This window comes from Sus scrofa, chromosome 2 (assembly GCF_054392235.1).
Source record: "Sus scrofa isolate SSC_HxYL_T2T_F1_AM1 chromosome 2, Sscrofa_HxYL_maternal_Yorkshire_Landrace_v2.0, whole genome shotgun sequence".
Classification (NCBI taxonomy): domain Eukaryota; kingdom Metazoa; phylum Chordata; class Mammalia; order Artiodactyla; family Suidae; genus Sus; species Sus scrofa.
The window spans coordinates 161440548-161468100 of record NC_139384.1 but is presented as its reverse complement, the minus strand read 5'-3'; the positions used below and the strand labels follow the sequence as shown (position 1 = coordinate 161468100).

The 27553-nt window shown below is 57.0% G+C and overlaps 1 protein-coding gene across 3 annotated transcripts in view; it reads right to left on the bottom strand.

The window, feature by feature from the left end:
• HMGXB3 (HMG-box containing 3) overlaps window positions 1-27553 on the bottom strand; it is a 73333-nt gene that overhangs the window by 28135 nt on the left and 17645 nt on the right. For 2 of the 3 annotated variants that reach the window (XM_021085011.2, XM_021085009.2), the window contains exons 5-13: window positions 27339-27437; window positions 20956-21087; window positions 16425-16828; window positions 13702-13877; window positions 13495-13592; window positions 10529-10627; window positions 8882-9031; window positions 4880-5181; window positions 4246-4373 (exon numbers count right to left, since the gene is read on the bottom strand). In XM_021085011.2, coding sequence (XP_020940670.2) covers window positions 4246-4373; window positions 4880-5181; window positions 8882-9031; window positions 10529-10627; window positions 13495-13592; window positions 13702-13877; window positions 16425-16828; window positions 20956-21087; window positions 27339-27437 — 1588 coding nt within the window. The remainder of the gene's footprint in view (window positions 1-4245; window positions 4374-4879; window positions 5182-8881; window positions 9032-10528; window positions 10628-13494; window positions 13593-13701; window positions 13878-16424; window positions 16829-20955; window positions 21088-27338; window positions 27438-27553) is intronic. The other variant, XM_021085010.2, reaches the window with a different exon arrangement.

Sequence of the window (27553 nt, the reverse complement as noted above, 5' to 3'; positions counted from 1 at the left end):
AACGAATCTGCCTAGCACCCATGAGGACGCAGGTTCGATCCCTGGCCTTGCTTAGCGGGTTAAGGATCCTGCATTGACATGAGCTGTGGTGTAGGTCTGCAGATGCAACTCGATCTGGCCTTGCTTGGCTGTGGTGTAGGCCAACGGCTACAGCTCCGATTTGACCCCTAGCCTGGGAACCTCCATGTACGACAGGCATGGCCCAGAAAAGACCAAAAAAAAAAAAAAAAAAAATTATAGGCCAAAATCTTTGATGAATATAGAAGCAAAAATTCTCAACAAAATTTTAGCCAACTGAATCCAACACAAAAAAAGATGGAGCTGCTGTAGTGGCAGAGTGGAAACGAATCTGACTAGGAACCATGAGGTTGCAGGTTCGATTTCTGGCCTTGCTCAGAGGGTTAAGGATCCAGTGTTGCTTTGAGCTGTGGTGTAGGTCGCAGACGTGGCTCAGATCTGGTGTTGCTCTGGCTGTGGTGTAGGCCGGTGGCTACACCTCCGATTAGACCCCTAGCCCGGGAACCACCATATACGTCGAGTGCGGCCCTAAAAACACCAGAAAAAAAAAACAAAAAACCACACACATAAACAAGATCATACACCACAACCAAGTGGGATTCATCCCAAGTTCAAAAGGATTGTTCAACATACACAAGTCAACTGATAGCATCCACCACATTAACAAAAGAAAAGTCAAAAACCACACGATTATCTCAATAGATGCAGAAAGAGCTTTTGACAAAATCCAACATCCATTCATGATAAAGACTCTTACCAAAGTGGGTATAGAGGGAACATACCTCAACACAATCAAAGCCATTTATGACAAACCCACAGCCAATATAGTACTCAATGGAGAAGAGCTGAGAGCCTTCCCACCAAAATCTGGAACAAGACAAGGATGCCCACTCTCACCACTGCTATTCAGCATAGTGCTGGAAGTCCTGGCCACAGCAATCGGACAAACAAAAGAAATAAAAGGCATCCCAGTTGGAAGAGAAGAGGTAAAATCGCCACTCTATGCAGACGGCATGATACAGAGAGAGAAAACCCTAAAGACTCCACATAAAAACTACTCCATCTGATCAATGAATTTGGCAAAGCAGCAGGATACAAGATGAACATTCAGAAATCAGGTGCATTTCTGTATACCAACAATGAAATATTAGAAAAGGAATATAAAATTACAGTACCTTTTTAAATTGCACCCCCAAAAATTAAATATCTAGGAATAAACCTGACCAAGGAGGTGAAAGAATTATATGCTGAGAGCTATAAAACATTAATCAAGGAAATTAAAGAGGATTCAAAGAAATGGAAAGATATTCCATGCTCCTGGACTGGAAGGATTAATATCGTAAAAATGGCCATACCACCCAAAGCAATCTACAGATTCAACGCAATCCCTATCGAACTACCCAGGACCTTTTTCACAGATCTAGAACAAACAATCCAAACATGTATAGGGAACCACACAAGACCCAGAACGGCCAACGCAATCGTGAGGAGCAAACACCAAGCAGGCGGCGTCACCCTCCCAGACTTCAGGCTCAATGACAAAGCCACAGTCATCGAGACAGCGTGGTCCCGGTACCAAAGCAGACAGACAGACAATGGAACAGAACAGAGAAGCCGGAAATAAACCCTGACACCTACGGTCAGTTAATCTTTGACGAAGGAGGCCAGAACGTAAAATGGGAAAAAGACAGTCTTTTCAGCAAGTTGCTGGGAAACCTGGACAGCTGCGTGCAAATCAGTGAAACTGGAACACGCCCTCACACCAGGCACAAAAATGCCCCCAAAACGGCTGAAAGACTTAAACGTGAGACGAGACACCATCCAACTCCTGGAGGAGAACACAGGCAGAACACTCTCTGACATCCGCCGTACGAGTGTTTTCTCAGGTCAGTCTCCCAAAGCAGCAGAAATAAGAGCAAAAGTAAGCCAATGGGACCTAATCAAACGGACAAGCTTTTGCACAGCAAAGGAAACCTTAAAAAAAAAAGACAATATGAAGCCAACTGGAACTCTCACTCAATTGGCAGCGGGAATGCACAGTGGTACCAACACCCAGTTAACACTCTGGCAATTTCCTATAAAATTAAGCATATACTATATGGCCCAGCTACCTGACGCCTAGGGCGTTTCCCAAAAAGAAATGAAAATTTATGCTCCCACAGAAGCCTGCACGTGAAAGTCTGAGCAGCTCTATTCCTAACTGCCAAAAGCGAGTAGAACCTGCCACGTCCTCACGGAAGGACCAGATGGAGTGAGTGCGGCGCTCCGCATACTGCCAAACCACTCAGCAATCTAAAGGAACAAACGTTTTTCTTTTTTTGCCATTTCTAGGGCCAGGGGTCTAATCGGAGCTGTAGCTGCCGGCCTCCACCACAGCCACAGCAACGCCAGATCTGAGCCGCATCTGCGGCCTACACCCCAGCTCACGGCAACTCCAGGTTCTTAACCCACGGAGCGAGGCCAGGGATCCAACCCGCAACCTCGTGGATACTAGTCGGATTCGTTTCCCTGCGCCACGACGGGAACTCCCAAACTTTTTTTATTTTTTTTAAATGGCTGCACCCTCGGCACATGGGAGTCTCCCGGCCAGGGGCTGAACCCAAGCCATCTGTGACCTACACCACGGCCTTGGCCATGCCGGATCCTTTGACCCACCGCACCGGGCCAGGCGCTGAACCTGAGCCTCCACGGCAAGCTGACTGGCTTGCTGTAGTAGCAGCAGGTGTAGTCCTACCCCACTGCACACAGAGGGAACTCCAGAACAAACCAGTGATAGGCTGTATTTACTGAGAAGCCGGGCTCAAAACGCCACACACCGTGAACTCGCATGACACTCTGGAAAAACAGGACTACGAGGAATGGCCGCTACGCCAGAGGGTTGGTGGAGGCTGGGGCTGAAGGGCGTTTGATTACGAGGGCGGTGCAAGACCACCTTTGGGGTGGGGGGCTCTGCTGTGTGTTGTGGCAGTTACACAACTCGGTGCATTTGTCGGAACTCACAAAAGTGCGCAGCAACGCGCCTTTTCCTGTGTGAAGACGTAAAAATGAAGTCAACGTTCAAAAACATACGTAACCCTAGGAACCAGAGGTCTGGACAGACGTCGGGGAAAATGGCTCTCTCCCTAAGGGTTGACAAGGATGCAAAGCGACAACTCAGACAGGCGACGCAAGACACTGAAAGCACGGATTCGAAATAAGGCCCCCAAAGGGTCCGACGACACGGACTGATGGTGGCCCCTTTCGCCCTGGGCGCTCAGCTCTACTTGTAACTCAAGATTCCAAGTCTCAAAACGGCTGCCATGGGGTCAGGGTTCCATCACGACAGTGGCGAGCTGGGGGCAGGGGGCAGGCGCGGCGACTCCCCCTCCCGAGCACGCGCCGAGCCGCGATTGAGGCCACACCACGACTCAATCCTCAGGAGAACTCGAAAGCGGAGCACCGCACACTCCTCAAAATGGTCGCGCTGGGAGCTCCTGTGGTGGCGCAATGGTTAACGACTCCGACTAGCCCCCACGAGGATACGGGTTCCATCCCTGGCCCCGCTCACTGGGTTAAGGATCCGGTGGCATGTAGGCTGCAGACACGGCTCAGATCTGGCGTTGCTGTGGCTGTGGTGTAGGCGGGCAGCTGCAGCTCCCATTCGACCCCTGGCCTCGGAACTTTCATATGCTGTGGGTTCAGCCCTAAAAAGACAAAAAATAAAACACTCCAGGAGTTCCTACTGTGGTGCAGCAGATTAAGGATCTGACGTCTCTGCAGCAGCGTAGGTTCAATCCCTGACCCTGGAACTTCCGTATGCTGCTGGTACAGCCAAAAAGATAAAAATTACAAAGCAAAAGAGCACTCCAGCATGACCCCGCTTTTGCTCAAAGAAAAACCATCAACCTACAAATCCTCCACCTTCCTTTCTTCTGCACAGATGGCTAATACACCGCAAAGACCTCAGAGCACAACGTTACACACGTCTCTCGCGGCAACAGGACTACTTCTGACTTCCGCTCGTCAGCACTTTGTTTTTCCACGAGAAAGATCTGTCATTTTAAAATTATTTATTCAAAGATCCTTGACGAGAGATAAACGGAATCTCCTCGCGCTGAGGGACCGAGGAGGAGAACGGCCTCCTGCTCAGAAGCCCGGCGCGAGAGCAGCCGCGGGGGTCGAAGGCCCAGAGGTGTGGCCACGGGGACGTGCCTCAACTGCCCCGCGGGAAGAAGGGCCGGCACCCACCTGTGTAGATGTCCATGAAGCTGTGCAGGGCCAGACACCGGGGGTTCAGACACATCTTCACCTGGGCAGTCACCACCTGCAGCCAGCTGGCCGTCAGCAGCCAGCACTCCTGGGGCCCGGCCAGGGAGCTAGTACCGAACACCAACGGAGAACAGGAGGGACGTCAACTTCCTGAGGCAGGTCCTGGGCTCAGGGCTCAGTGGCAACATCCTCAAGGCGGTCAGGGCAGCAGGCGGGGGGGGGGGGGGGGGGCGCTGGAGCTTCCCCTGCCAGGATTTTCTAGCTGGCTGGTCCCACGGGGCTGGGATCTGGTCTAGGGAGTCGGCCCTGACGTTACGCTAACTCTGAGCTCATTGCCCAATGTAACGAAACCCAATGAGCTCCAAGCCCAGGCATTACGCCAGCAAGTGCAGAGCTAAATTAAACCTTAAGGTGGTGACGGTGACTCTTGGGCACTGCCAACAGAGAGAAGGGATGATGGGCAATGACCATCACGAAATTTACTTTTGGCCAAGGGAGAAGAAACGGGACCGAAGCAAAGCAGAGACGCACATCGGCCAAGGCCGCAGCCTTGACGGTTCTGGAAGAAAGGGCGACAGGCCGAGGAGGAGGGGGGGCAGGGAGGGGCGCTTACTCTGGTCCGCCCTTGAACAACGGGCTGCTACAGAGAAGGCACTGCGTGGACGGCGACTCGTAGTAGGTGGACCAAGAGGTCTGCTCGATGGTGACCGCCTCCTCGCTCACGCTGGACAGGACGAGTCGAGAGCTGTTGAGCTCGTGAATCAAGGCGAAGACCTCAGCCAGCTCGGCCTCGTTCTCAGGAATCTGCAGGACCCTGCGCAGCAGCTGCAGGGTGGACTGACGCTGGACCTCCCTCTGGGCTGCACTCAGGGGCTCTGTGGCCCTCAGCACGTCTGGGAGCGGGGAGCTCGCCTCCTGGAAGAAGTGGATAGATCACCAACCCCCCGGCAAAGAGGGCCAGCCTCGGGCTAACACCACGAGGCTGTGAGCGGCCGAAGGATGAGCCCCCGACCGAGAGGTGAGGGGCCTAGGCTCCCAAGCAGCTCAGCTGACACCGGCGCCGTCTCCCCCCGGGCGCTCAGCTTCTCCACCAGGAAGATGAGAGGGTTACACGCCTCCCGGAAGGGTTTCAAGGGTCAGCTCCCACCCACCCACCAGGTGTGGGGTTTGGAGGACGGAGACCAGGGATACGCCACGGAACACACGCACACGCGTGACCCAAGGCGATGGGCTCCATCTTTCTGAGCGCACTTCCTCGCCCTCGAAAGAAGGACCAAAATGCTAATGATCACCTCTCAGCGATGCTGTAACCAAGAGCACCAGCAAAGCACGCGGCGCAGACCGCGAATGGCACCGCGAGGCATCAAAAGGACCTGGCCGCTGCGACCGCCGGTCTCTACCACCGGGGACCTCATGCGTCAGCGGTCTCCAGGAGACAGGGTCTGAAGTGCCCACGGAAACGGGGCCTTCTCAGGAGGGTCCCTTCGCAGCGAGGTTGCTCTCGGACCCCTTATGCAAATGTAGCATGAACGGCCCCCTCCTCCGAACCCCCGAGGCCACAGCTTTATGGCGGATCTCACTGTTTTGGCTGCTAAGTCACACCAGCCCTTCCCCTGCTGATCTCCTGATTCCCAATCATCACTAAGAGGGCACACACAAAAATTCTTTTTTTTCCCCTTTTTTCTTTTCTTCTTAGGACGGCACCCGCGGCATGTGGAAGTTCCCAGGCTAGGGTGGAATCGGAGCCGCAGCTGCCGGCCTAGGCCAGATCCGGGCCATGACCCAGGGCTTGCAGCAGAAGCTCGCGGCAACGCCAGATCCTTCACCGCCTCGAGCAAGGCCAGGCATCAAGCCTGCATCCTTTTGAACCCTCGTTGGGTTCTTAACCTGCTGAGCCGCAACAGGAACTCCAAAAGATTCTAATTCGTCTTTGCTGGCCATGTTCTTTTTTTTTCGTCCTTTCTAGGGCCGCTCCCACGGCACATGCAGGTTCCCAGGCTAGGCGTCTAATCGGAGCTGTAGCCGCCGACCTACGCCACAGCCACAGCAACTCGGGATCCAAGCCACGTCTGCGACCTACACCACAGCTCATGGCAACGCCGGATCCTTAACCCACTGAGCAAGGCCAGGGATCGAACCTGCAACCTCATGGTTCCTGGCCAGATTCGTTAACCACTGCACCACGACAGACAGGAACTCCTTCTGGCCATGTTCTAATCGTTTAATACAACCTTATTAACCGAACACCGAAGGCACGCTGGTCTCACTGTAACGGCTCAGTTACTCATCTCCCCCCGAATGGACGGTGAGCTCCTAGCAAAAAGAGGCCACGTCCTATTCGTCTCTGTCCCCACAAGCCTGACCTCCGGCCGGCACTCAACAGAGCGCTCGCGGAACGAAAGGACGGTGGATGGCGACTGACCCCAGAAGGAGCTGCCCTCGGAGGCCGTGTGCCGCCAGTCGTGCTGCTGAACGCGGGCTGGAGCACGCGCTGGCAGGCCTGCTACCCTGGGCTCTGAGCCACAGGCGAGAGGACAGGCGCGAAGGCCTCTCCCGCCCAGCGGTGCCACGGCCTCGGTCGCCGGGGCCAGAGAGACGGCGCAGGCGGTCCCTGGGTCTCCAAGCCGCGTTTCACCTTCTGGAAAGCAGTGATTCTCTACGAGTCTCCGAAACAGAGGGAACCGGAAGGCAAGGGAGTATCTGAAGACGGGGTCACGGGGGGAGGCAGCGGACACTGAACCAACGTCAGGAGAGCACGAGGAAGAGTGGGATTCGAAATCGCTCGGCACAGGGGCCCTCGAGGGCTCCCGTGCGCCCTGCAGAGCCGACCCTCAGCAGCCCAGCTCTCCAGCCCGCCAGCCACTCTCCCACACAGGCCACGGCGACGGCGACCTCGACCGCGAAGCAGAGGAAGGCGGGGTCAGAGCACAGCCACCACACGGCCCTCAGGCAGCCCCGAGGCTCACGGCCCGTCGCATGCAAGCGCCAGCGTCCCCGTGGGCAAAGCAGACCCGCCTGCCTGGCACGTGATGCTGGGGGAGGCCGGGGGTGTGGCTGAATCCGTGGGAAGCACGGCACCTCCGCCGCAGGGAGACACCAAAAGGAGAGCTCGCTGCTGGCAGCCCACAGCACGGACCATGGCGCGGGCACTGCCAAGGCCCACCAGCGCCTCGGAGCCCAAGCCCGAGTCTCCGCTACGGCCTACGGCCCTGAGAATCCAAGGCCCAGATCTAAGCCGCGTGCCTGCCTTGTCTCAGGGGCGGGCCAGGCCGCTCGAACCCAGGCCAGGGATGATGGGCCGCACAGGCCCACGCGCAGCCCGCCTCCCAATTCCTGCCTCCGTGTTTCTGCGCAAGGCCCCCTCCTCTCCGCCCCGCCTGACGACCTCGGGGCTCCTCCCGGCCCCAGGACAGGCTTCGCACAGACACCTTCCCCGATGTGGCCCCCAAACCTCTGAGGGCTCCTACCACCCCCGCCGCCGCGCGCCTGCACGGCTCCTCCACGCCAGCGGGATCCCGACCCCGCCAGCCCCCGCTTCTCAGAACGCGGCGTCCCCACATGGCGAGGATCCGGAGCAGCCGGGCTCCGGCGTGGACCCCGACCCATCCCGTGCACCGTCCGCCTCCCGAACAGCCGGGCGCGCGCCCTCTTCCCGCCCCCACCCGGGTCCCTCTGCCTGTGCCCTCAGGGGCTCCACCCTGGCGTTCCCTTAGAAAGACTCGGTGGAGGGGAGTTCCCGTTGTGGCTCCGTGGCTAACGAATCCGACGAGGAACCATGAGGTTGCTGGTTCGATCCCTGGCCTTGCTCAGTGGGTTAAGGATCCGGCGTTGCCATGAGCTGTGGTGTGGGTCGCAGACGCGGCTCAGATCCCACATTGCTGTGGCTCTGGCGTAGGCCGGCGGCTGCAGCTCCGATTCGACCCCTAGCCTGGGAACCTCTATGCCGCGGGAGCGGCCCTAGAAAAGGCAAAAAGACAAAAAAAAAAAAAAAAAGACAGACAGACTCGGTGGAAATGCAGAGGACCTCTGCAAAGGCCCCTCGTTCCTGGTCCTAATAAACAAACAGCAGCAACAAGCCCGAAGGAGCTCAGTGGAATGTGTTTTACTACCCGAACAGGTTGGTCCCGCCTCGGGGAGCAGGTCTGCCAAGACTGCCAGGAGCACAGCTCTGTGCCCAGAGCCGAGCACCCTGAGAGGAACCTGGAGGCAGCGGGCTCACCCACAAAACCCTGGGGCTGGCGCCCTCCCTCCACCAGGACCGCCTACAGGTCCTCCGTCGGCCTCGGGGCTCCAAGGACTCAGCCCACCTGCCCGTGTCTCCTTCAGAAGCCTCTTTAAGGCCCCGGGTGGCTTTCTTCTTGGAGGGAGGAAATGAATTCTTGGTTCCCTGAGCTAGAAGGTTCTGCGAGATGGAGCCACCTGGTCAACCCCTCACCTTAGCAAAAAGGAGGCCGAAAAAGGGGCGGGACCTGCCCAGGTGCAGACCCTCTCACCCGGTTCCAGCTCCAGCACAAACGACTGCGGGGCACTGAGAAACCCTTTCAACTCTCCTAAAGCGGATCGGCTCTCGGGGCCCAACCCCAGGCTTGGGGGTGTGTTTGGGGAAGGAACTCACGAGAACCTTGGTGGTTTTCTCACTCCGGTCTTTGGCAAGGTTAAAACCACAGCTGGGACAAATCCGAGGTTTATGTCGGTTGGTGTACACATAGCTGCACGAGGGGTTCTTGCACTTTCCCCGGCCTCTCGATGTCGCCAGGCCCAAATCCTAAAAGAGCAAGGCCCCAGTTCAATTCTGCAGGTCAGTTTACACCTGGGCAGGGCCAGGATCAGGACGACCCGCTGCTGGTAAGACAGGGAAGAGAGTGGCGACTGCAAGACAAAACTGAGATTAATTCTCAAGGAGCCCTGAACAAGGCATTTTTTCTGTAGTTACCCCCTTCCAGTCTTAACGCAGCCTCAAGAATTTTGACAAGCCCTTCCCTACCTGTGAAATGAGCCAACTGAATCTCAAGGGTCAGAAATTCTAAGGTCTTCAGAGCCCAGGCACTCGGCAGAGTGAGACAGCTCTATGCTAACAGACAGGGGCCAGAGCCCCGGGAAACTGACCGCGTCCAGCTCTACCTAAAGGGCCACCTAAAAGGACTGCGGAAGCACAAAGCTCTGGCACCCGGGCTCCCGTGACAAGCTGCCACCTCATCAGCCATGGGAAGGGTCCCGGGCAGTTCCCGCCAGATGCGATCCCTCGTGGCTCCGCCAGCCACAGGGAGAAGGTGGTGAAGGGACGGAGGGCACCAGGAGGCAGTGCCTGGGTCCCTGGAAAGGCAGCCCGAGCAGCCGACCAGGCGGTGAGATCGGGCCAGACAAGGCACAGACTCGCCACACAGGGCCGGCCTGCTCCCACCGAAGCCCCAGCTCGGGGCAGGGCGCAGAGCCGGCGCTCCACGGCCTCTGTATTCTCAAAACTCGAGATGCTTCCTCCAAATGTGTGTATGTCCGCAGCTCTGCCAGAGAGCTGCCCTGAGGGACCTGGCTGGGTGGCCCCTGAAGATCAAGAGAACGAGAGGGGCCGAGCGGGAAGAGCCCCCCGTGCCATCATAGCAGCACAGCTTTACGGATGGTGCAAACTGGAAACCAGAGGAGGCGAGGGCCCTGCCCAGGCCAGACGGCCACCAGCAGAGCCAGCAGCGCTTCCGGACGAGGTCTCCGCTCACCTCGCGTTTGTTCCCCTGCTCCGGGCCCTCACCCAGCCGAGGGGCGCCCCCGCCTCACACGCTCGTTTCCAGGGATGTTAACGTGTGAGGGCAGGAGTCACAGCGGGAGGAGGGAGGCCGCTGCAGGAAACACCGGGCCAAACAAAGCAAACTGCTTCTCCGACCCCTGAAGACACGCGTGCTGCATGAGACGCTGCTTCCGCGAGCACACACGCATTTGTCAAACCGAGCTGTGGAACACATTTCTGAGGCTCAAAGGTCCCGAGGCCTCGCACAGGTGAAGCTGGACCGGCTTCTCACCCCAACCACTTTCAAGGGACATACGCTGGTCTGACCCACACTCCACAGCCCTCGCCTGGGAGAGACGACACACCTGCGGCCAGTTCGCCAGGAGCTACCGTCTGCACCCCGACGGGCTCCTGGGCCTCGGCGACCCACCCCCGAGCCTCTGCTCAGCCCAAGGACCGCTCCCCACCCGCCTGAGACTGGCGCTCACCCTCCCGCGCGAGAGCCCAGCCCTCCGGGAGCGCCCGCCCCCGGGCGGCACTCACCAGCGTGACGGCGCAGCTGTACTTGTAGGGAGGAAAGGCGTCGGGCTTGACCTCGACGACCTCCACCCGAGGCGTCCTGCTGGCCAGGCCATTTGTGAGCTGCGGATCAAAACGAGTGCTTCAGCGCCTCAGAGCTGCAAACTCCTGAGGGCCCGCGTGCTACAGCAGCCTGAGCCAACGGCTGCCTAGGCGCCTGCAGAGCTGTGCCCCCAAGGAGCCCCCAGGATGCTGGTCAGCAGCGACCAGCCCACCAAAGGCGAGCGTCGCTCTCAAGTCCGGGGGTTGCCACGCGCTTCTGCACAGCTCTCACACTGCAGTGTCAGAAATACGAACAAGCAGGCGTTCCCGTCGTGGCTCAGGGGTGAACGAATCTGACTGGCATCCATGAGAACACAGGTTCCATTCCTGGCCTCGCTCAGTGGGTTCAGGATCCAGCGCTGCTGTGAGCTGTGGTGTAGGTGACACACACGGCTCAGATCCCGCGTGGCTGCGGCTGCGGCCGGCAGCTAAAGCTCTGATCGGACCCCTAGCCTGGGAACCTCCATGCGCCCCGAGTGCAGCCCTAAAAAAAAGAAATACTAAAAATCAGATTTACAACTACTATCAAGTGAAAAAAACACATAAAAGCTCTATGCCCAAACATGCAGCTGAATAATCCTGCAAAGAAGGCTGAAAGTTTAGTGACATTTTATTCACTAAAATATCACAGGGTGAAGTGGATTGCTTTTCATTTTTACCACTATCTATAAAATCATTCAATGTTCTCCACGGACTATAAAAGAAAGCATCCTAAATTCACAGGATTCTGGAACCGTGAGTTTGAACGGATTTTCAGGATGTAAGATTTCACGTGGAGTTTCCCTGTGGTGCAGCAGGTTCAGGATCTGGCATCGTCCCAGCAGCAGCTTGGGTTGCTGCTGTGGCATGGCTTCAATCCCTGGCCTGGGGAACTTCCGAAAGTCACAGGTGTGGCCAAAAAAAAAGGATTTCATGTAATTTACCTTGTTTAGGACTAGCAAAAGGGCTGATTTTTTTTTTTAAAGAAATATCCAACGTTGAAGCAAACTCCGGAGAAGCCTGGGAATTGACCCACGTCAAGGGGCTCTAAGGGCGGGACATCTAGGAAGTAGGTGAGGCGAACTAGATTCGCTACCCCGAGATCACACAGGCACCCAGAGCTGGCACCGCTGGGTGAAACTAGACGCTGGCTGAGACTCCCGCTGAGGCCGACGGACAGCTATCAAATGGAAGCAGTCACCCAGCCGAGAGCCCTGGGGTACAGCAGACTCCTGCCCCTGTTCCAACAGGGTACATCTCAGGGTTTTCACTTTCCTACTGAGCAGCCCTAAAATTAATTTAATGAGCTGAAACACCAGCATTTTGGAAAAAGACATAGAAAAATGACTGCATATAGCTTAAGGGCACAGCTTCAGTAAACTTTTTTTTAAAAAAACTGTCTGGCTGTCCCCACAGCACACAGAAGTTCCAAGGCCAGGGACTGAGCCGGAGCCGTGGCGGGGACGCCGCCGTGTGGCTATGCAGCGGGCCACGACGGGAACTGCATATCAAGCTTTTACCGTGTAGACGTATGCACGTTTCCCGGGCTATGCTGCAGACACTTGTTTGTTCCTCATGGTCATGGTGAGAAAAACGCCAATTTGGGGAGCTTTGATCATAATAACTATTTCAGCCACATACGGCAAAAGAACTAAAAAAAAAAACTAGGAATAAACGGGGTTGAACATACGCAGTTCTGGCACGTGGGAAATCTTTAACAGCTCGAATATTAAAGGGAATGAATCGTCCTGCTTAAAACCAGCACTTGGAGAAAGCCATGCTTTTAGGTTTTAAAAATTACATTTAAAAAATAAACACATAAAGGTCACAGACTATCACAAAAACCCCTTCCGGATTACAATCTGAACGTCGCCAATATACCATTTTTCATGACAGAATTTAGGAACGGTGTCTTTCTGCGCGCGGTAGATCAGTAATAAATGTTTTCTGAATAAAAAATAAACACACACAAACGCAGGAAAAGTACCTGAAGGCGAAACGAGCACAGAGACGGCCAGTAAGAGCAATTTCTGGGCAGCAGGACCACAAGAGACGGCCTTTTTTGCTGCTTTTACCTGAACTGTCTACAACCGCCGTGCAGTCATTCCTTTTAAACGGAGGCTAGAGAGAGGGGACAACTAAATGCAGGACCCAACCCTAGACTGGTCTTGTGCTCAAGGAGAAAGCGTGTGAAGGACCTGACTGGCTAAACTGAAAACTCCAACACAGATGACGAAGTACGACGTTTCGGGAAGAGAGCGTCTCCGAGGAACTGCACACGGAGGCTTTCAAGAGTGAACGGTCCTATCACCCTTAAATCAGTACCTGTGTTTTTCTTTTCTCTGGTCTTTTTTTGTCCTTCTTTAGGGCCACACCCAAGGCACGTGGAGGTTCCCAGGCTAGGGGTCGAATCGGAGCTGGAGCCGCCGGCCTCCACCACAGCCACAGCACCGCCGGATCCTTCACCCCCGGAGCGAGGCCAGGGACCGAACCCGGATCCTTCACCCCCGGAGCGAGGCCAGGGACCGAACCCGGATCCTTCACCCCCGGAGCGAGGCCAGGGACCGAACCCGCAACCTCACGGTCCCTCGTCAGCTTCGTTTCCGCGGCGCCACGATGGGGACGCCCTTCCGTTACGTGTATTTTAACCCCCCCCCAGGAGGAAGCAAGGAGCTAAACGGTACGGTAGGCGACCAGGTCAAGAGAGCACAGGGCTCTTGATGCTGTTTTCATGCTTTCAACTTTGTTCTACATTATTTCTAAATAAAAAATTCTTAAACACGCACTCACTTTTACAACAAGAAAAGAAGTTAATTACGAAACGGGTGACTCATTCATGCCAATCCCCCTCCCAGAGCCCTGGCCTCTGCCAGGCCCCCCAGACGGCGCCCTCCGGGACTGGGTCTTACCTGCGCCTCACCAGCGCCCGATGGCTGTTGGACGGGCTGACCCAGCTGCTTCAGCGTGCTCGGCTTCAGGCCACAGGTCCTCACAGAGGGAGCCTTCTCTGAGACAACCCGGAGCCAAACGGGTGCCGTGAGGGCACATCCCGAGTCTCTCGACCCCACTCCCCGAACCCAGACAGCCCCCGGTCCCGGGCTGGGCCTGGACCTTACCACTCGGGGGAAAGGCCTGCCTGGCCCTGGGCAGGCCCGCGCCGCCGCCTCGGCCCACGTGCGCTGGGGCTGGAAGAATCGCTCTCGTGGGCCTCGCCGCAGCCAGTAACGAGGGCTTGCCCCGTGCTCTGCCCTTGAGCTCCGGGCCTCTGGGCACCGGGGTGAGCAGGTCAACCCTGGAAAAACAAGAAGCAAACACCCTCCTAGAAACTGCAGAGCAAGAGGCAGGAGAGCACCTGAGCAGAAGAGCAGGGCCGGGTGCACTGTCAGCCTTCAGACAGCAACTCAACCATCAAGCAGCCGGGTCACCCGGCAAGTTCCTCATCGTCAAATGAGACGGTCATTCCCCGTACTTCTTGGGTCATTATGAAGACAATCAAGTGCCCAAGTGGGGACAGCAAGAGCTCCCAGAGTTAGAACACCGGCTCTGCCCTGATCGGCTCGGGCTCGCGCAGTCCCGAGGGCGGCTGCGAGCCTGGACAGCGAGGCCCGCGCTTCTGAGGCGGGGGCTGCGACGACGCCCCGACGCCCCGCCTCGGGCCTGCAGCCCGGCCGGCGGCCTCGGCCCGCACGTGCTCACGTGCTTCCCTGCCCAAAACCACGTGCAGAGCCGCCGTCTCTAAGGACGCAGAAGCCTCTCGGAGAATACTGCTCAACTTGAAAAGGGGCGATGTCGAAGAACCTACGTCATGCTGCCACCTGTGGGAAGGAAGCTGGAGAGAACACCCATGCACACGCACCCACGCACACGCGCGCACACAGAGCTGAGCCTGAACAGCATCCGCCAGGGGCACACACGGCTTCTCGGCCTGCCCTCCGCACCCGGCGGCCCGCTGCCCCGCTGCTGGGCGGTCTGGCTCCGCGGAGTGTGTTCACTGAAAACCAGCCACGTGCCGGCGGGCCCACACAGCTCCAGTCTGTGTTCCGGCAGGCGTCAACTCCCTATGTGCACACACACATTTGCTCGCATCCGCTCAAAATCAGCTCCCGATACCCAGGGATTTGGGAATACTGTCTGGGAAACGGGAGTGAAGTGATGAAGGATGCGACAGAAAGGAGGTATTTTCTGTCTTTTTATAGCCACACCCACAACATACGGAAGTTCCCAGGGGGCGAATCAGAGCTACAGCTGCAGGCCTACGTCACGGCCACAGCCACGCCGGATCCAAGCCGCACCTGGGACCTGCACCTGCGACCTACACGGCAGGTCCCGGCAACACTCGCTCCTTCGCCCACTGAGCGAGACCTGGGATCAGACCAGAACCTTCGTGGATGCTAGCTGGGTTCTTAACCTGCAGATCCACAAGGAGGACTCGCGAGAGATTTTTGCAGTATATATTCCTCTCACCTTTCGAATCTGAACTGAATGAATATACTTTCTATTCAACAAAAAAGATTTTTTGTTCTTTTTAGGGCCACACCTGCAGCATACAGAAGTTCCCAGGCTAGGGGTCGAAGTGGAACTGCAGCTGCCAGCCTACACCACAGCCGCAGCAATGCCAGATTCAAGCCGGGTTTGTTGCTACTTGGGTTCTTTACTGCTTAGCCACAACAGGAACTCCTCAACAATAAAAAAATTTTAAATCATATTAATACTATAAATCAGAATTTCCACGGTTGTCACTACTAACACTTTGGGCCAAATAATTCCGTTACAGGAGTGTTCGGTGGCATCCCCGGCCTCTACCCACCAGACGCCAGCAGCACCCCCCACCCCCGCAGCTTTATCAACCCCAACGCCTCCACGCATTGCCACCACGTCCCCTGGGGCAAAGCTGCTCGCTTTTGAGGTACCGCTAACACAAAGAAAGGCCTTCAATGATAAGACCCAAGAGCCCTATGGGAAGGGGTTACATGGAGGATTCTATTAAGGCTTTTTTGGGGTTTTTTGCTTTTGAGGGCCGCACCCACAGCACATGGAGGTTCCCAGGCTACGGGCTGAATCGGAGCCACAGCTGCCGGCCTCCACCACAGCCACAGCCACAGCCACGCCAGACCTGAGCCGCATCTGCCACCCACAGCACAGCTCGCGGCCACGCCGGATCCTTGACCCACTGAGCGAGGCCAGGGACCGAACTGGCATCCTCGTGGACACCAGTCGGGTTGTTTCTGCTGCGCCACGACGGGAACCCCCAGTTTGAGGAGGAGGAACAGCCCAGCCTGCCAGACCGCCACCTCCCGGCAAGGCACTGGGCTGGGCGCTTTGCACGCAACCTCTTCCAGGCTGCGCGGTCGGGCACCGAGGGCAAGACTTTGTACCCACAGCCACGTCAGGACGTCTCGAGTGGAGGAGGGTCCGGCAGGGACCGTGCTCAGGCCCCGCCAGGAGCCTGGAGGGAGGCAGCACCCGAGCCGCGTGCTCGGCCAGCAGGGAGGGCATCGGCCTCCGCGAGGCCTCAATGCGGCCTCTCCTCCAAGTCCAGGATGCAGGCCCGGACCCTGGGTTTGGAGCACGCCCGCAGCCCGCACCAGCGACGCGCGGACAACCACCTCTGGGAGGCCCGCAGGCAGAGGCGCCCGAGGACCTGGCCAGCAGGGCGCGGGACGAAAGGCGGTCCCGGCCTGGCGGCCTGGGCTTCCGTATCTCTGCACCGGACACCGCTGCGCGGACCCTGCTGCCGCGCCCACGGGGGAGTACGCGCTGAGGACAGGGACACGGCAGCCACAGGCCCCCGGGCTGCCGTTCCAACGCGACGCTGCAACACAAAGACACACGGGTTTACCCTGGAGGCCTTTTAGGAGCAGGCAGCGAAGTGGAGGTGCTGGTCCCCTCGGCTGGCGGCAGCACGTCTAGTCCAGGACTGTCCCTCTCCGCTGTCCCCATGGAGACCTCGGGCTGCGCGCCGCTCTTGACCACCGGCGTCTCAGAGACCGACGGCGCGTCCGTGACCAGGAGGCGGGCGTCCGCGGGGACGGGCGCCTCCCGCGCGCCCCGCTCGCCCCCTTCTCTCGGAGGAGCGGCGCTCAGGAGCTGGCTCCCGGCCTCGGCGCTCTCCAGGGCCGCCGGGGGACAGCGCTGCTTGGGCGAGGTGCGCTCCGTGACCACAGGCTGTTGGCTTCTTTTAACCACGGAGCCTTTAGAGGCGACGCCAGAAGCCAAGTCCACCTTGACCTTGGACGGCTTTTCCTAGAAAAAACAGGAACCCCTTAGGTGTGCGGCACGTCCCAGCTGACGCCGCCCCCAGAGAGGAAGCTGCGAGGCAGGGAGAGGCCGCCTCAGGAGCCCGGCGTCGGTCCCCAGGCCCCTTTCACCAGAGGACTCAGGGCCCACGTGGGGATAAAGCCACCTGCCTAGGAAGGGCCTTCTTGGCATTTTTTCTTTCCGTTTCGGCAAACAAATGCCCTTTACCTGGATTTTTGCTTGTCTAGAAAGAGGCTGACGCGCGGCCACGTGGGGCCCCCGAGTGCCACACTGCTTATCTGGGGGGCGCCCTTCTCACGAGTGGCCGCAGTCTCACAGGGACCAACCCCACCGGGAACACGCTTCTGTCCCACGCTCCTTCCGGGGAGGCCCCCAGGTCAGAGCTCGGCTGACGGACGTTCCGCGGACGCCGCACCGGGTGCTCCGCGCTCAGCCTGGTGGACCCCCTGCCAGAAAGTGCGCGCACTCCCCAACCGCGCGGCTGCCCTCAGGCTCGCCCTCCGACCACGTTCTCCCCCAGGGCGTCTCCGGGACGGGCCCCACGCGGCCCTCCTTCCGCGTGACCATGGAAGGCACCAGAAACCCACTGGGGACGAGGCGCACCAGCGGGGCGCCGCTGAGGCTCTGCTTCAGCCCAGCCGCGTACGGCCCCCAAGGCGAGCTTCCTCTGAGGCCCCACGGCCCGTCACGCAGGAAGAGGGCTCTGCATCTGTCCACAGCAGCGAGACAGCCTTTCGGGCGGCCCGGCCCGTCGCGGAGAGCGAGACGTTTCGTGTTCCCCAGGCCCTCCTGGACCCTGACCGTCGGAAACCCTTCCCACGTCAAGAGCGGCTCCGGCCAAGAACCAACCTAGACAACCTGGAGACGCCTGCAATAGCGCACTCCGGGGCTCCAACAGACAACCCCGGACCACGAGGACGAAAGTTCAAGTGACCTGCAGCTTCCTGACCGCTGAAGAGGGAAGGAAGAGGGAGCAGAAAAACAGACAAATGACACGAAGCCCCAGGACGAGATCTTTGAGCAAAACCTTGCCCACGAAGAGGCTACAGACAAAAGTCCTTTTCAGGACGGTTAGACAATTGAAGCAAAACACTCTAGGGTCGTGGCGCAGTGGTTAACGAATCCGACGAGGACCCGTGAGGTTGCAGGTTCGATCCCTGGCCTTGCTCAGGGGGTTGAGGATCCCCCCTTGCCGTGGCTGTGGTCTAGGCCGGCAGCTGTAGCTCTGATTCGACCCCTAGCCTGGGAATCTCCATATGCCATGGGCACGGCCCTAAAAAAGACAAAAAGACAAAAAAAAAACCCAAAAAACAAAAACCAGCACTCTAGCTGGTACGCGCGCTTCCTCAACTCAGCCCTCCGTTTTCAGCTGTCACTTCCCTTTCAAACTGGAGGCCAATCCACCCAGTGGCTCACGCAGAGGCCTCAAGCTCTGCTGTCAGAGAGCCCGCAGGACCCAGGCCGTGCGCTAAACAGCCTCCTGTACCATCTTCTGCCCCCTCCACCCACCAGGCGCTGTGCCCCACGTTCCTGGGGCTCATTTTAGCCAGTCTGAGCTCCCGAACAACGTCAGCAAAGGTGAGTCACTTCCTGACTGGCAGGACGCATCTGGAGCTTTTAGAGACACTTATCCTCGTTCCTTCCAGCCTCAGATGCTGCAGCTGAACAGCGCGGGATGCCCAGGAGGCGCGGCTAGCGGAGGAGGGCCGCGCACCGGGTGCGGTGACCTTGGCACGTCGCTGCCCTCGCCAGCCTCGTTTCCCTCAGCTGGAAACAGGGGAGTTGGCCTCGCCGCCGAGCAGCCCCGTCATCGCTGAAAGGCGCAGGCCCCGTGCAGCCGTGTTACCCCTCTCCCCACACTCGCTTGTTGTGCTTCCATGGGGTTTAGCGGCCACACTCGCCTGCTCTTTACATGGTAATTCTTGCAAAAACCTTTGGGAAGAAGGTCTGACTCAGCAAGTCAAGATTGGAGACAAGCAGAGAAGGAACAACTGTTCTCCTGTCACGAGGCTGACCTCAGAAAGAGCACGGCTGAAAGTTATTGCCCTCGAAGGGGGAAAAGACACACAACAAAAGAGGCGAGACGCCAAGTAGACAGAGAATCTGCGGGAGCCCAGGCCCCGCTCGGCTCGCCTCTGTCCCGCAAACCAGGGAAGGAGGTCCCCGGACAGCGCCGCTGAGCGTCAGGAGCGAGAAGCAAGGCCCGACCACCACCCGGTCCCATCCCCCTCCTGTGGCCGGGGACGCCCAAGTGGGTAGAGGTACTAGGCTGGAATAAGCCAGACGGCTTCACGGCGGCCCACAAGAAACTCCGCACGGGCGCTCGGCACCTCCTGCCCCTTGGGGTGCTCGCACTGCCCACAGGAGCAGAGACAGCAGTGCCCTGCTGCCCACACAGGGGCCGTGGACCCCACTGGGGACTGTAGGTACAACCCCGAGGACAGGCCGTCCAGCTCCGGTTCACTGCAGCCGCCCCCTAGCGACTCCAACGAGGGAGGCGGCACTACCTCCGACCACCATCTACACGCAAGAGCCACTCCAACGGCCCGGCCCGGCCCACGGCGACAACGCTCGACACCTGGGAAGCAGGGTCCGCACCAAGGGAACCGACTCCGGGCCGCCCGGGCCGCCCCTGCCGCCCACCGAGGTTCCCAGGCCAGGGCTCAAATCGGAGCGTCCTCATGGATCCTGCCGCCGGCCTACACCACGGCCACAGCAACGCGGGATCCCTAACCCACTGAAGAAGGCCTGGGATCGAACCCGCATCCTCATGGATCCTAGTCAGGTTCGGTAACTGCTGCGCCACGATGGGAACTCCTAGAGCTGAATTCTTAATTGTTAACTTACTCTGCCTCCAAAATTGGTGATATCCTCAGCGCCAGCACTCGGTCAGAGGGAGAAGTGCTGCCTGGGCTCATTCCTCAGAGACGTTCTGTGGAAACTGCCCCAGACCCGACAGGTACGCAGCTACTTAAGTCTCCGCGCAAATAAGTTCGGACCGCAAATTAAAACCATGACACAATCTTAGCCAAGGTTATTTTCACAAAAACAGCAGCTTCTCTGTCCCTTAGGACCGACCCAAATTCCACTGACCTCTCCGGACCATCTCCCCGTAAAACCCCCCCGACTACCCAGCCCCTCTGCCCTAAATAGCGTAGAGGCTCACAGCAAGCGCGCAACAAGTGTGTGGGATGGAGTCAGCGCCCAGCGGACGAGCGGGGACTGAGCCCACGTGCCGGCCGGGCCGAGGCACCAAGGCTCACTTGCTTACTGAGTATCAGCTGCTTGCAAAGGCGGAGATCAAGGGGCCCCAGTGTGGTTTTTGGGGGGCGGGGGGAGCCGCACCCAGAGCATCCAGAAATTCCCAGGCCTGTGAATGAACCCTCGCTGCAGCTGTGATCACAACGCTGCACCCTTAACCCGCTAAGCCACCGAGAGACCCCAAGGACGCTCCGCCTGTTACAGGAGCCACAGGCGACTCAGCAAGGGTTTGGGGCTTCGGAACGCGGTGAGCGCTGTGCGTGTGGGTGACCAAGCAGTCGGTGTGGAGGGAGGACGGCTGGCAGTTTAACCCCGACCGGAAATGGACACATCAACCCGGGGCAGTCGCTCTCAGGAAACCTAGGGAACGAGGAGCTCTGTAAAGGATGTCACTACTATTTTTTTGTCTTTTTGTCTTCTTAGGGCCTCACGTGGAGGTTCTCAGGCTAGCGGTCTAATCGGAACTGTAGCTGCCAGCCTACCCCACAGTCACAGCAACGCAGGATCCTTAACCCACTGAGCGAGGCCAGGGATCGAACCCACAACCTCATGGTTCCCAGTCAGATTCGTTCCCACTGCGCCACGACGGGAACTCCTGCAAAGGATATTTAACGGCACGATACGTTCAATGAAAAAAGGGAAGATACAGAACTTAGACACTCAGAGAAAGACTGCAAGGAAACACTCTGAAAAGGCAACTCTGGACGGTAGGAGACTGTGGGTGACACTTCGCTTGCTCTTAAGTGACTGAGCAGCTGACTTACGTGGGCCACCAGAAAACTTGATGCGTTCTGACCTAGTCATCTGGCCTCGGGCGGGGCCCCCAAAGCCGCGACGGCCCAGGGCCTTACCTTCGGGGTCCACTTTCCTCCGAGGAAGTTACCGCAGGCGGGGCACGTGGGTGGCTTGTGCCTGGTGACATAGGTAAAGGAGCAGCCTGGGCTGGTGCACGTCCCGTGGCCCCGTCGGGTGTACGTAGTGGTCTGTTTAAAAAAAGCAGGTCCGAATCAAACGGCCGTCTGTCCTCGCCCAGACCCTGACCGTCATTCCAAGCACAACAATCCCAGAAGGTCGGCCGCCTCCGGGAGCCCTGGCAGGTCGGAGCTGGAAAGGCCCCAAGGCCCGACCAGGGCACCTTGCACAAGTGGAGAGCGGGGGTCGCAGGAGAGCCAGAGGCCCCAGGCTCCAGCGAGGACCGCGGCGGCAATGCATCAAGCAAAACCCACCAACACCTCGCGGGGCGCTCTCCACACCGCCAGGAAGGAGCTACCTCCGCCGCTGACGTGCACAGGGGCTGCCCTCTCTGAACCAGGAGGCAACCGACTCAAGCACCGAGACCCGAACACAGAGGTTCTTCTGGATCCCTGGTCCAAGAGCCCTTCCGTGCATCCTGCAGTGCTGGACACTGCGGACACCCTGCTTCGCTTCCATTCCTGTCAGTTACAAATCAGAAGCCGGGAGCGAGGGTGCAAAGACAGGAAGACAAGCCTCGGTCGCTAAAAAAACACGAGCAGCAACTCCACATGAAGCTGGGTCCTTGGCCACGCCGGAGAATTTGATTATCTGCGTGCGAATACCTTCAGCCACTGGCTCGCACCACCTCCAGTGACCTCCCTCCGAACAGAGCGCGTTACATTTCTGTCCCAAGGGGAAACGAGCCGTGCTGCGTGTCTCGATTAACGCTGGCAAGGAAACGCCTCGCTGCCAGATTTGTCCTGTCACTTGTGAACGGGCTCCCCAGCCGCTCATCCCAGCCTCGCGAGCCCGGCCAGACAGCAAACCCCTCCCTTGGGAGGCCACGCTGCCACGAGACTCCTGCTGGCCAGCTACGCCCAAGGCGAAGGCAACCATGCCCACCAGGGTGGCAGCCGGTCACTCTGGGCACACTCAAGGGCCCGGGGTCATGTCAGCTCCTGGGCCCCTGGTTTCTCCTTCTGTGAAACCGCCTGCCCTTTCTGGTTGAGGGAGACAGCCTAAGGAGCAAGGTCTGTGAGAGACTGACTGGGGGCCACACCACGGCAGGCGGAAGCTCCTGGGCCAGGGATCAAAACCGAGCCGCTGCAGGGACAACGTGAGATCCTTGGCCGGCCTCCCGCAGGGGACTCCTGTGAGAGACTTGTTGATGTGCTGCCAAGTATCGTATCTTGCCTCTTCTCGGACTGTGGCCCCACACGGAATACTCCTTCTGAACACACACTCCCAGAAAGCAGAGCAAAGGTACGTCCATAAGTAAATTCCCACAAACAGAATTATTCAAGAGCAGCTTAAGAAAGGACTGGGGAAAATAATGCTGGCATTCAAGGCGGGTGGCGCCTTCCCAAGTATTCCTACAAGAGCTTGGCTAACACCTACTTAACCATTTTCACAAGAATATTAATTTCCAGAAGAGGAGAGGCTCAGAACCAATAATGAGTTCCCCGTAACCTTCTCACCTAAGAGTGTACCGTTCACCCCCAGCAGAGGCTTGGGAAGGTACTGCGACAAGGCAAAGACGCGTACCACTGATCCCAAAAGAAAATGACACAACCTCCAGGACAAAGTCAACAGCTCACAGCGCCATCAAGAAGATAAAACGGACTCACACCAAACACTCACTTGTTTCAAAAGAAAGTAGGAGTAAAGAGACAGGACCAAAAACCACCACAAGGAGTTAAATGACAGACTTAAACCAAAGCACACTGACAACCACATTCAACACGCGGGCCCACAGGCCGTAAGCACACGGCAGAGGGCATCCGACGGGGCTGGCTCTTCGAGCCAGACGAACCTGCAGCCTCCCAAGAGACGACGACAAAGCGACCAACAGGTAAAGGACGGAAAAGACAGACCCTGCTAGCCCCAATACTCAAAAGAAAGCTTGAGAGCAGAGCTAAGCAGACTCGCAGGCACGAACGCTCCAGAGATAAAGGGCCTTTCGTGATGAAGACGTGCTCGAGCATCGGCAGCACAGAGTGGCCCTGAACAACCCTCAAGGTTTACGTGCTCACCAAGAGTCAAAATACGTGACACCAAAACACAACGGCACCAGGAGAGAGAGACATCGGCAACCCCAGGTGGATGCTTTCTTCAACAACTGACAGAAAAGGCAAAGAGAAAAGCAGCGAGGATAAAGTCAGGAAGGAACACCGTCGACTCAACCTCACGCTCCGCCCGACGGCAGAACACGCGTTCCTCTCAAGTGGACACAGAACATTTACCAAGACAATCCACGAGCTGGGCCAGAAAATAGGCCAATCAATTGAAAAGATTCGGGTCTTATAAACCAAGAGTCCTAACCACAGGGGAATCAAACCAGAAAGCAATTAACAGAGACATCCGGAAAATCCCAAATATTTAGGAAGTAACAGACTTCTAACACCACACAAGCAAAATCCATGGGTCAAGGAGGTAAATTAGAAAGTATTTCGGAGTTTCCGTCACGGCACAGCGGAAACGAATCCGCCTGGGAGCCATGAGGGTGCAGGTTCGACCCCTGGCCTTGCTCCGTGGGTTAAGGATCCGGTGTTGCCGTGAGCTGTGCTGTAGGTCGCAGACGTGGCTTGGATTTGGAGATGCTGTGATGTAGGCTGGCAGCAACAGCTCAGAAGGGACCCCCTAGCCTGGGAACCTCCATATGCCAGGGGTGCAGCCCTAAAAAGATAAAAAGACAAAAAAAAAAAAAAAAAAAGTATCTGTGCACCCCAACGTTCATGGCAGCATTACTTACAACTACCAAGACGTGGACACAACCTGTGCCCATCAACTGATTAATGGATAAAGATGAGGCACACACAAGCAGCTGAATACTACTCGGCCATAAAAGAGAAGGACACTGTGCCATTTGCCAAACATAGACTTGGAAGGTCGGAAACGTGAAAGTAAGTTAGACAGAAAGCGAGATGCTGTGTTGGCATCACTCACGTGGAATCTAAGAAATACCACAGAGGAGCTCCCGTGGCGGCTCAGCAGTAACAAACCCGACTAGCATCCGTGACGACGTGGGTTTGATCACTGGCCTCACCCCGTGGGTTAAGGGTCCAGCATCCCACAAGCTGTGGTGTAGGTCGCAGACGTGGCTTGGATCCTGAGGTGCTATGGCTGTGGTGTAGGCCGGCAGCTGCAGCTCCCCCGATTCAGCCCCCCAGCCTGGGAACCTCCATATGCTGTGGGTGCGGCCCTAAGAAGAGGAAACAAAGGAAGGCAGGCAGGCAGGCAGGAAACTAGAAAAGCACCAATTAACCCAGAGTATGCAGAGCAAAGACAAGGAAGAGCAGGGCAGGACTTTCCGTGCGACTCAGCAGGCTAAAGACCCAGGCGATGCCACAGGGTGGCTCGGGTTTGATCCCCGGCCTGGGAACTTCCATGTGCCACCGACGTGGCCAAAAAGAAAAAAAATCAGGACAGAAAGGAGAGAAACAGAAAACAACAGAGGTTCTCTGAGAAGATCAGTAAAGTCAACAACCTCTAGCCAAGCGCATCAGGAAACAAAGCAGACAGACCCCAACTGCCAGCACGAGGAACGAGGAAGTAAAATCACTGCGGACTCTACCGGCATTGAAAGGACTGAAGTCTCTCGAAGCTGAAGTACAGAAGGACCACACGGCCCAGCAGCTCCCCTCTTAGGTCTACACCCAGAGGCACTAAACGCAGGGACTCGAGCGGACACGTGCACACCTGCACACTCCTGGCAGCACTGCTCACAACGGCCAGAGCGAAACAAGCCAGAAGTCCGTCGCTGTTTACGGACAGTCACGAAACGCAGTCGTCCGCGCAATGGATCATCACTCAGCCACAAGTGGAAGAAAAGTCTCCTGATTGCTCTACGCTAGACCTCTCTTTTTTCTTTTTCTTCACTTTCTCAGGGCCACAATCGTGGCACACGGCAGTTTCCAGGCGAGGGGTGGAATCGAGCTGAGTCACGGCTCACAGCACGGCCAGATCCTTAACCACTGAGCAAGGCCAGGGATCAAACCCACGTCTTCATGGATACGTGTCCGGTTTGTCACCACTGAGCCACGATGGGAACTCGAAGACTGATGAAGTTTGAGAACATTACCCTACGTGAAAAAGTCAGACCAAAAAGAGGATTTGCATTGTACCTCTTATGAGGTACCTAGAAACCACAAATTCTACAAAAGTGGAAGGAATTACCAGGGCCTGGGGGAGGGGGGGCGGTTACTATTTAATAGGTGTTGAGTTTCTGTTCGGAATGATGACAAGTTCTCAAAAGGGAGAAGGTGATGACCGCCCCACCCTGTGAACAGTGCAGGGAAATGGACACTTAACAATTCCTGCAACGGTGCGACGGCAAGCAGAGCCATCTCTGGAGTGCCAGGACGCAGGCTCAAGCCCTAGGCCAGCACTTAGGCCAAAACTGCGGCTCAGATCTGATCCCTGGCCCAGGAACTGCCATATGCCACAGGAGCAGCCAAAAAAAAAGGAATAAAGAAAGGTTTTGAACAATTTTATGTCAATAAATTTGACAATTTAGATGAAATGAATAAGTGCCCTCAAAGATAAATTATCAAAGCTCACTCAAAACAGATGATCCGAAAAATCCATTATATATTTTAAAAATTGGACTTGCAGGGGTTTTTTGGTTTGTTTTTGTCTTTTTGCCATTTCTTGGGCCGCTCCCGCGGCATACAGAGGTTCCCAGGCTAGGGATCCAATCGGAGCTGTAGCCGCCAGCCTACGCCAGAGCCACAGCAACACTGAATCTGAGTCAGTATCCAGCCACGTCTGCGACCTACACCCCAGCTCACGGCAACGCCGGATCCTTAACCCACTGAGCGAGGCCAGGACCGAACCCGCAACCTCATGGTTCCTCGTCGGATTCGTTAACCACTGAGCCACGACAGGAACTCCCAGATACAGAAATTCTAATTAAAATTTTAACAAATCAACTCCATTACTATATTGGATACTACACTTCTGCCAAGTGGAGTTTATCCTGGGAATACGGAGTTAATGTAACACTTGAAAAACATTAACCTCATTAACAAAGTAAAAGAGAAAAGAAAAAAAGACCATCTTAGGGGTTCTGTTGGGGCTCAGCTCACGAACCCAGCTAGTATCCATGAAGACGCGGGTCTGATCCCTGACCTGCTGAGTGGGGTAAAGGAGCCGGCACTGCCATGAGCTGCGGTGTAGGCCACAGGCACGGCTGGCTTGGATCTGGCGTGGCTGGGCCTGTGGTGTAGGCTGGCAGCTGCAGCTCCAACTCAACCCCTCGCCTGGCAGCTTCCCTATGCCACAAGTGTGGCCCTTTAAAAAAGAGAGAGAAAGAGAAAGAAATTGCCCCAAAAGACACACATACACACAAAATTTTGACAAAATCCAACATCCGTTCCTGATATTAAAAAAAACAAAACCTCCCAACAGAAAGAACTTTCTAGACACACGAGTAAGTAGGAAAAACCTAAGCTAGTATCACACCTGAAGACAGAAGACGGAGTACTTTCTCCGTAAAAGGAGGAAGACGGCATCTGGCCTCACCACCGCTGTTCAACGCTGCGCCGGAGGCCCAGACAAACCTCCGAGACAAGAAAAAAGGAATCCAGATCGGGAGGAAACACAGCTGTCCCCACGCGCAAACGACACTGTCATCTACGCAGAAAACGCAACACAATCTATAAAAAGCTACCAGAAGACACAAGTTCGGCGATGGTGCAGCAGGCGGGATTTCCAAGCCAAAAATCAGGCGTCTTACTCTACACGAGCAGCGGACACCACAAAGGCAACACCACTTACGGCCTCGCCAAGAACCACGAGGTGTTCAGGAGTAAACCCCAGCCCACACGCTGCTGCCGGCTGTGACGGAAACGCCACCGAGCAGCACCAAGTCCAGGGCCCCGCTCGGGCTTGTTTTGCAGCCCAGGGGCCCTAAACCATGCACACGACAAGTCCTCTCTCTTCTCTGAAGCTTTCTCCTAACTGCACAAGAACCAGCCTGAATCAGATCCGTTTTTCCAAAATATGTATGCTCCCGAAAACTGGAGAAAAGCCACGGAGCCCCGCCCAGGAAAATACCCTCAGGGAGGAAAGTCCACCTGGAGCTTGAGGGGTTCAGGGAGCCTGGGGAGCTCCGTTCACAGCCCCCTCCCCACGCCCTCGTCCAGCTGGGAACACCTGCCAGGAAAAGCTCGGCGGCCTCTGCCGGCTCCAGGGCTCTAAGTGCAGTGAGACTTTCAGAGAAGGCCTCCTGCGAGGCAGCTCCCAGGGGGCTGAAGCTCCACCGCTCCTCCCCACTGACCAGTTTGATGGAGGCCGGGTTCTCCACGACCGAGTAGGCGGGAAGAGGCAGCACGATGAACTGCGCGGCTGGCGCCGAGGAGCTGCTGTCGCCGGGGTCCTGCGGGGACACGGGGAGAAGAGCGGTGCTGAGAGCCAGCAGGCCGGCGGGTGGCGCCGAGCTCGCCGTCGTCCGCCGGGCACGTGGCAGCAGGGCACGGACCTACAGCCACCCCG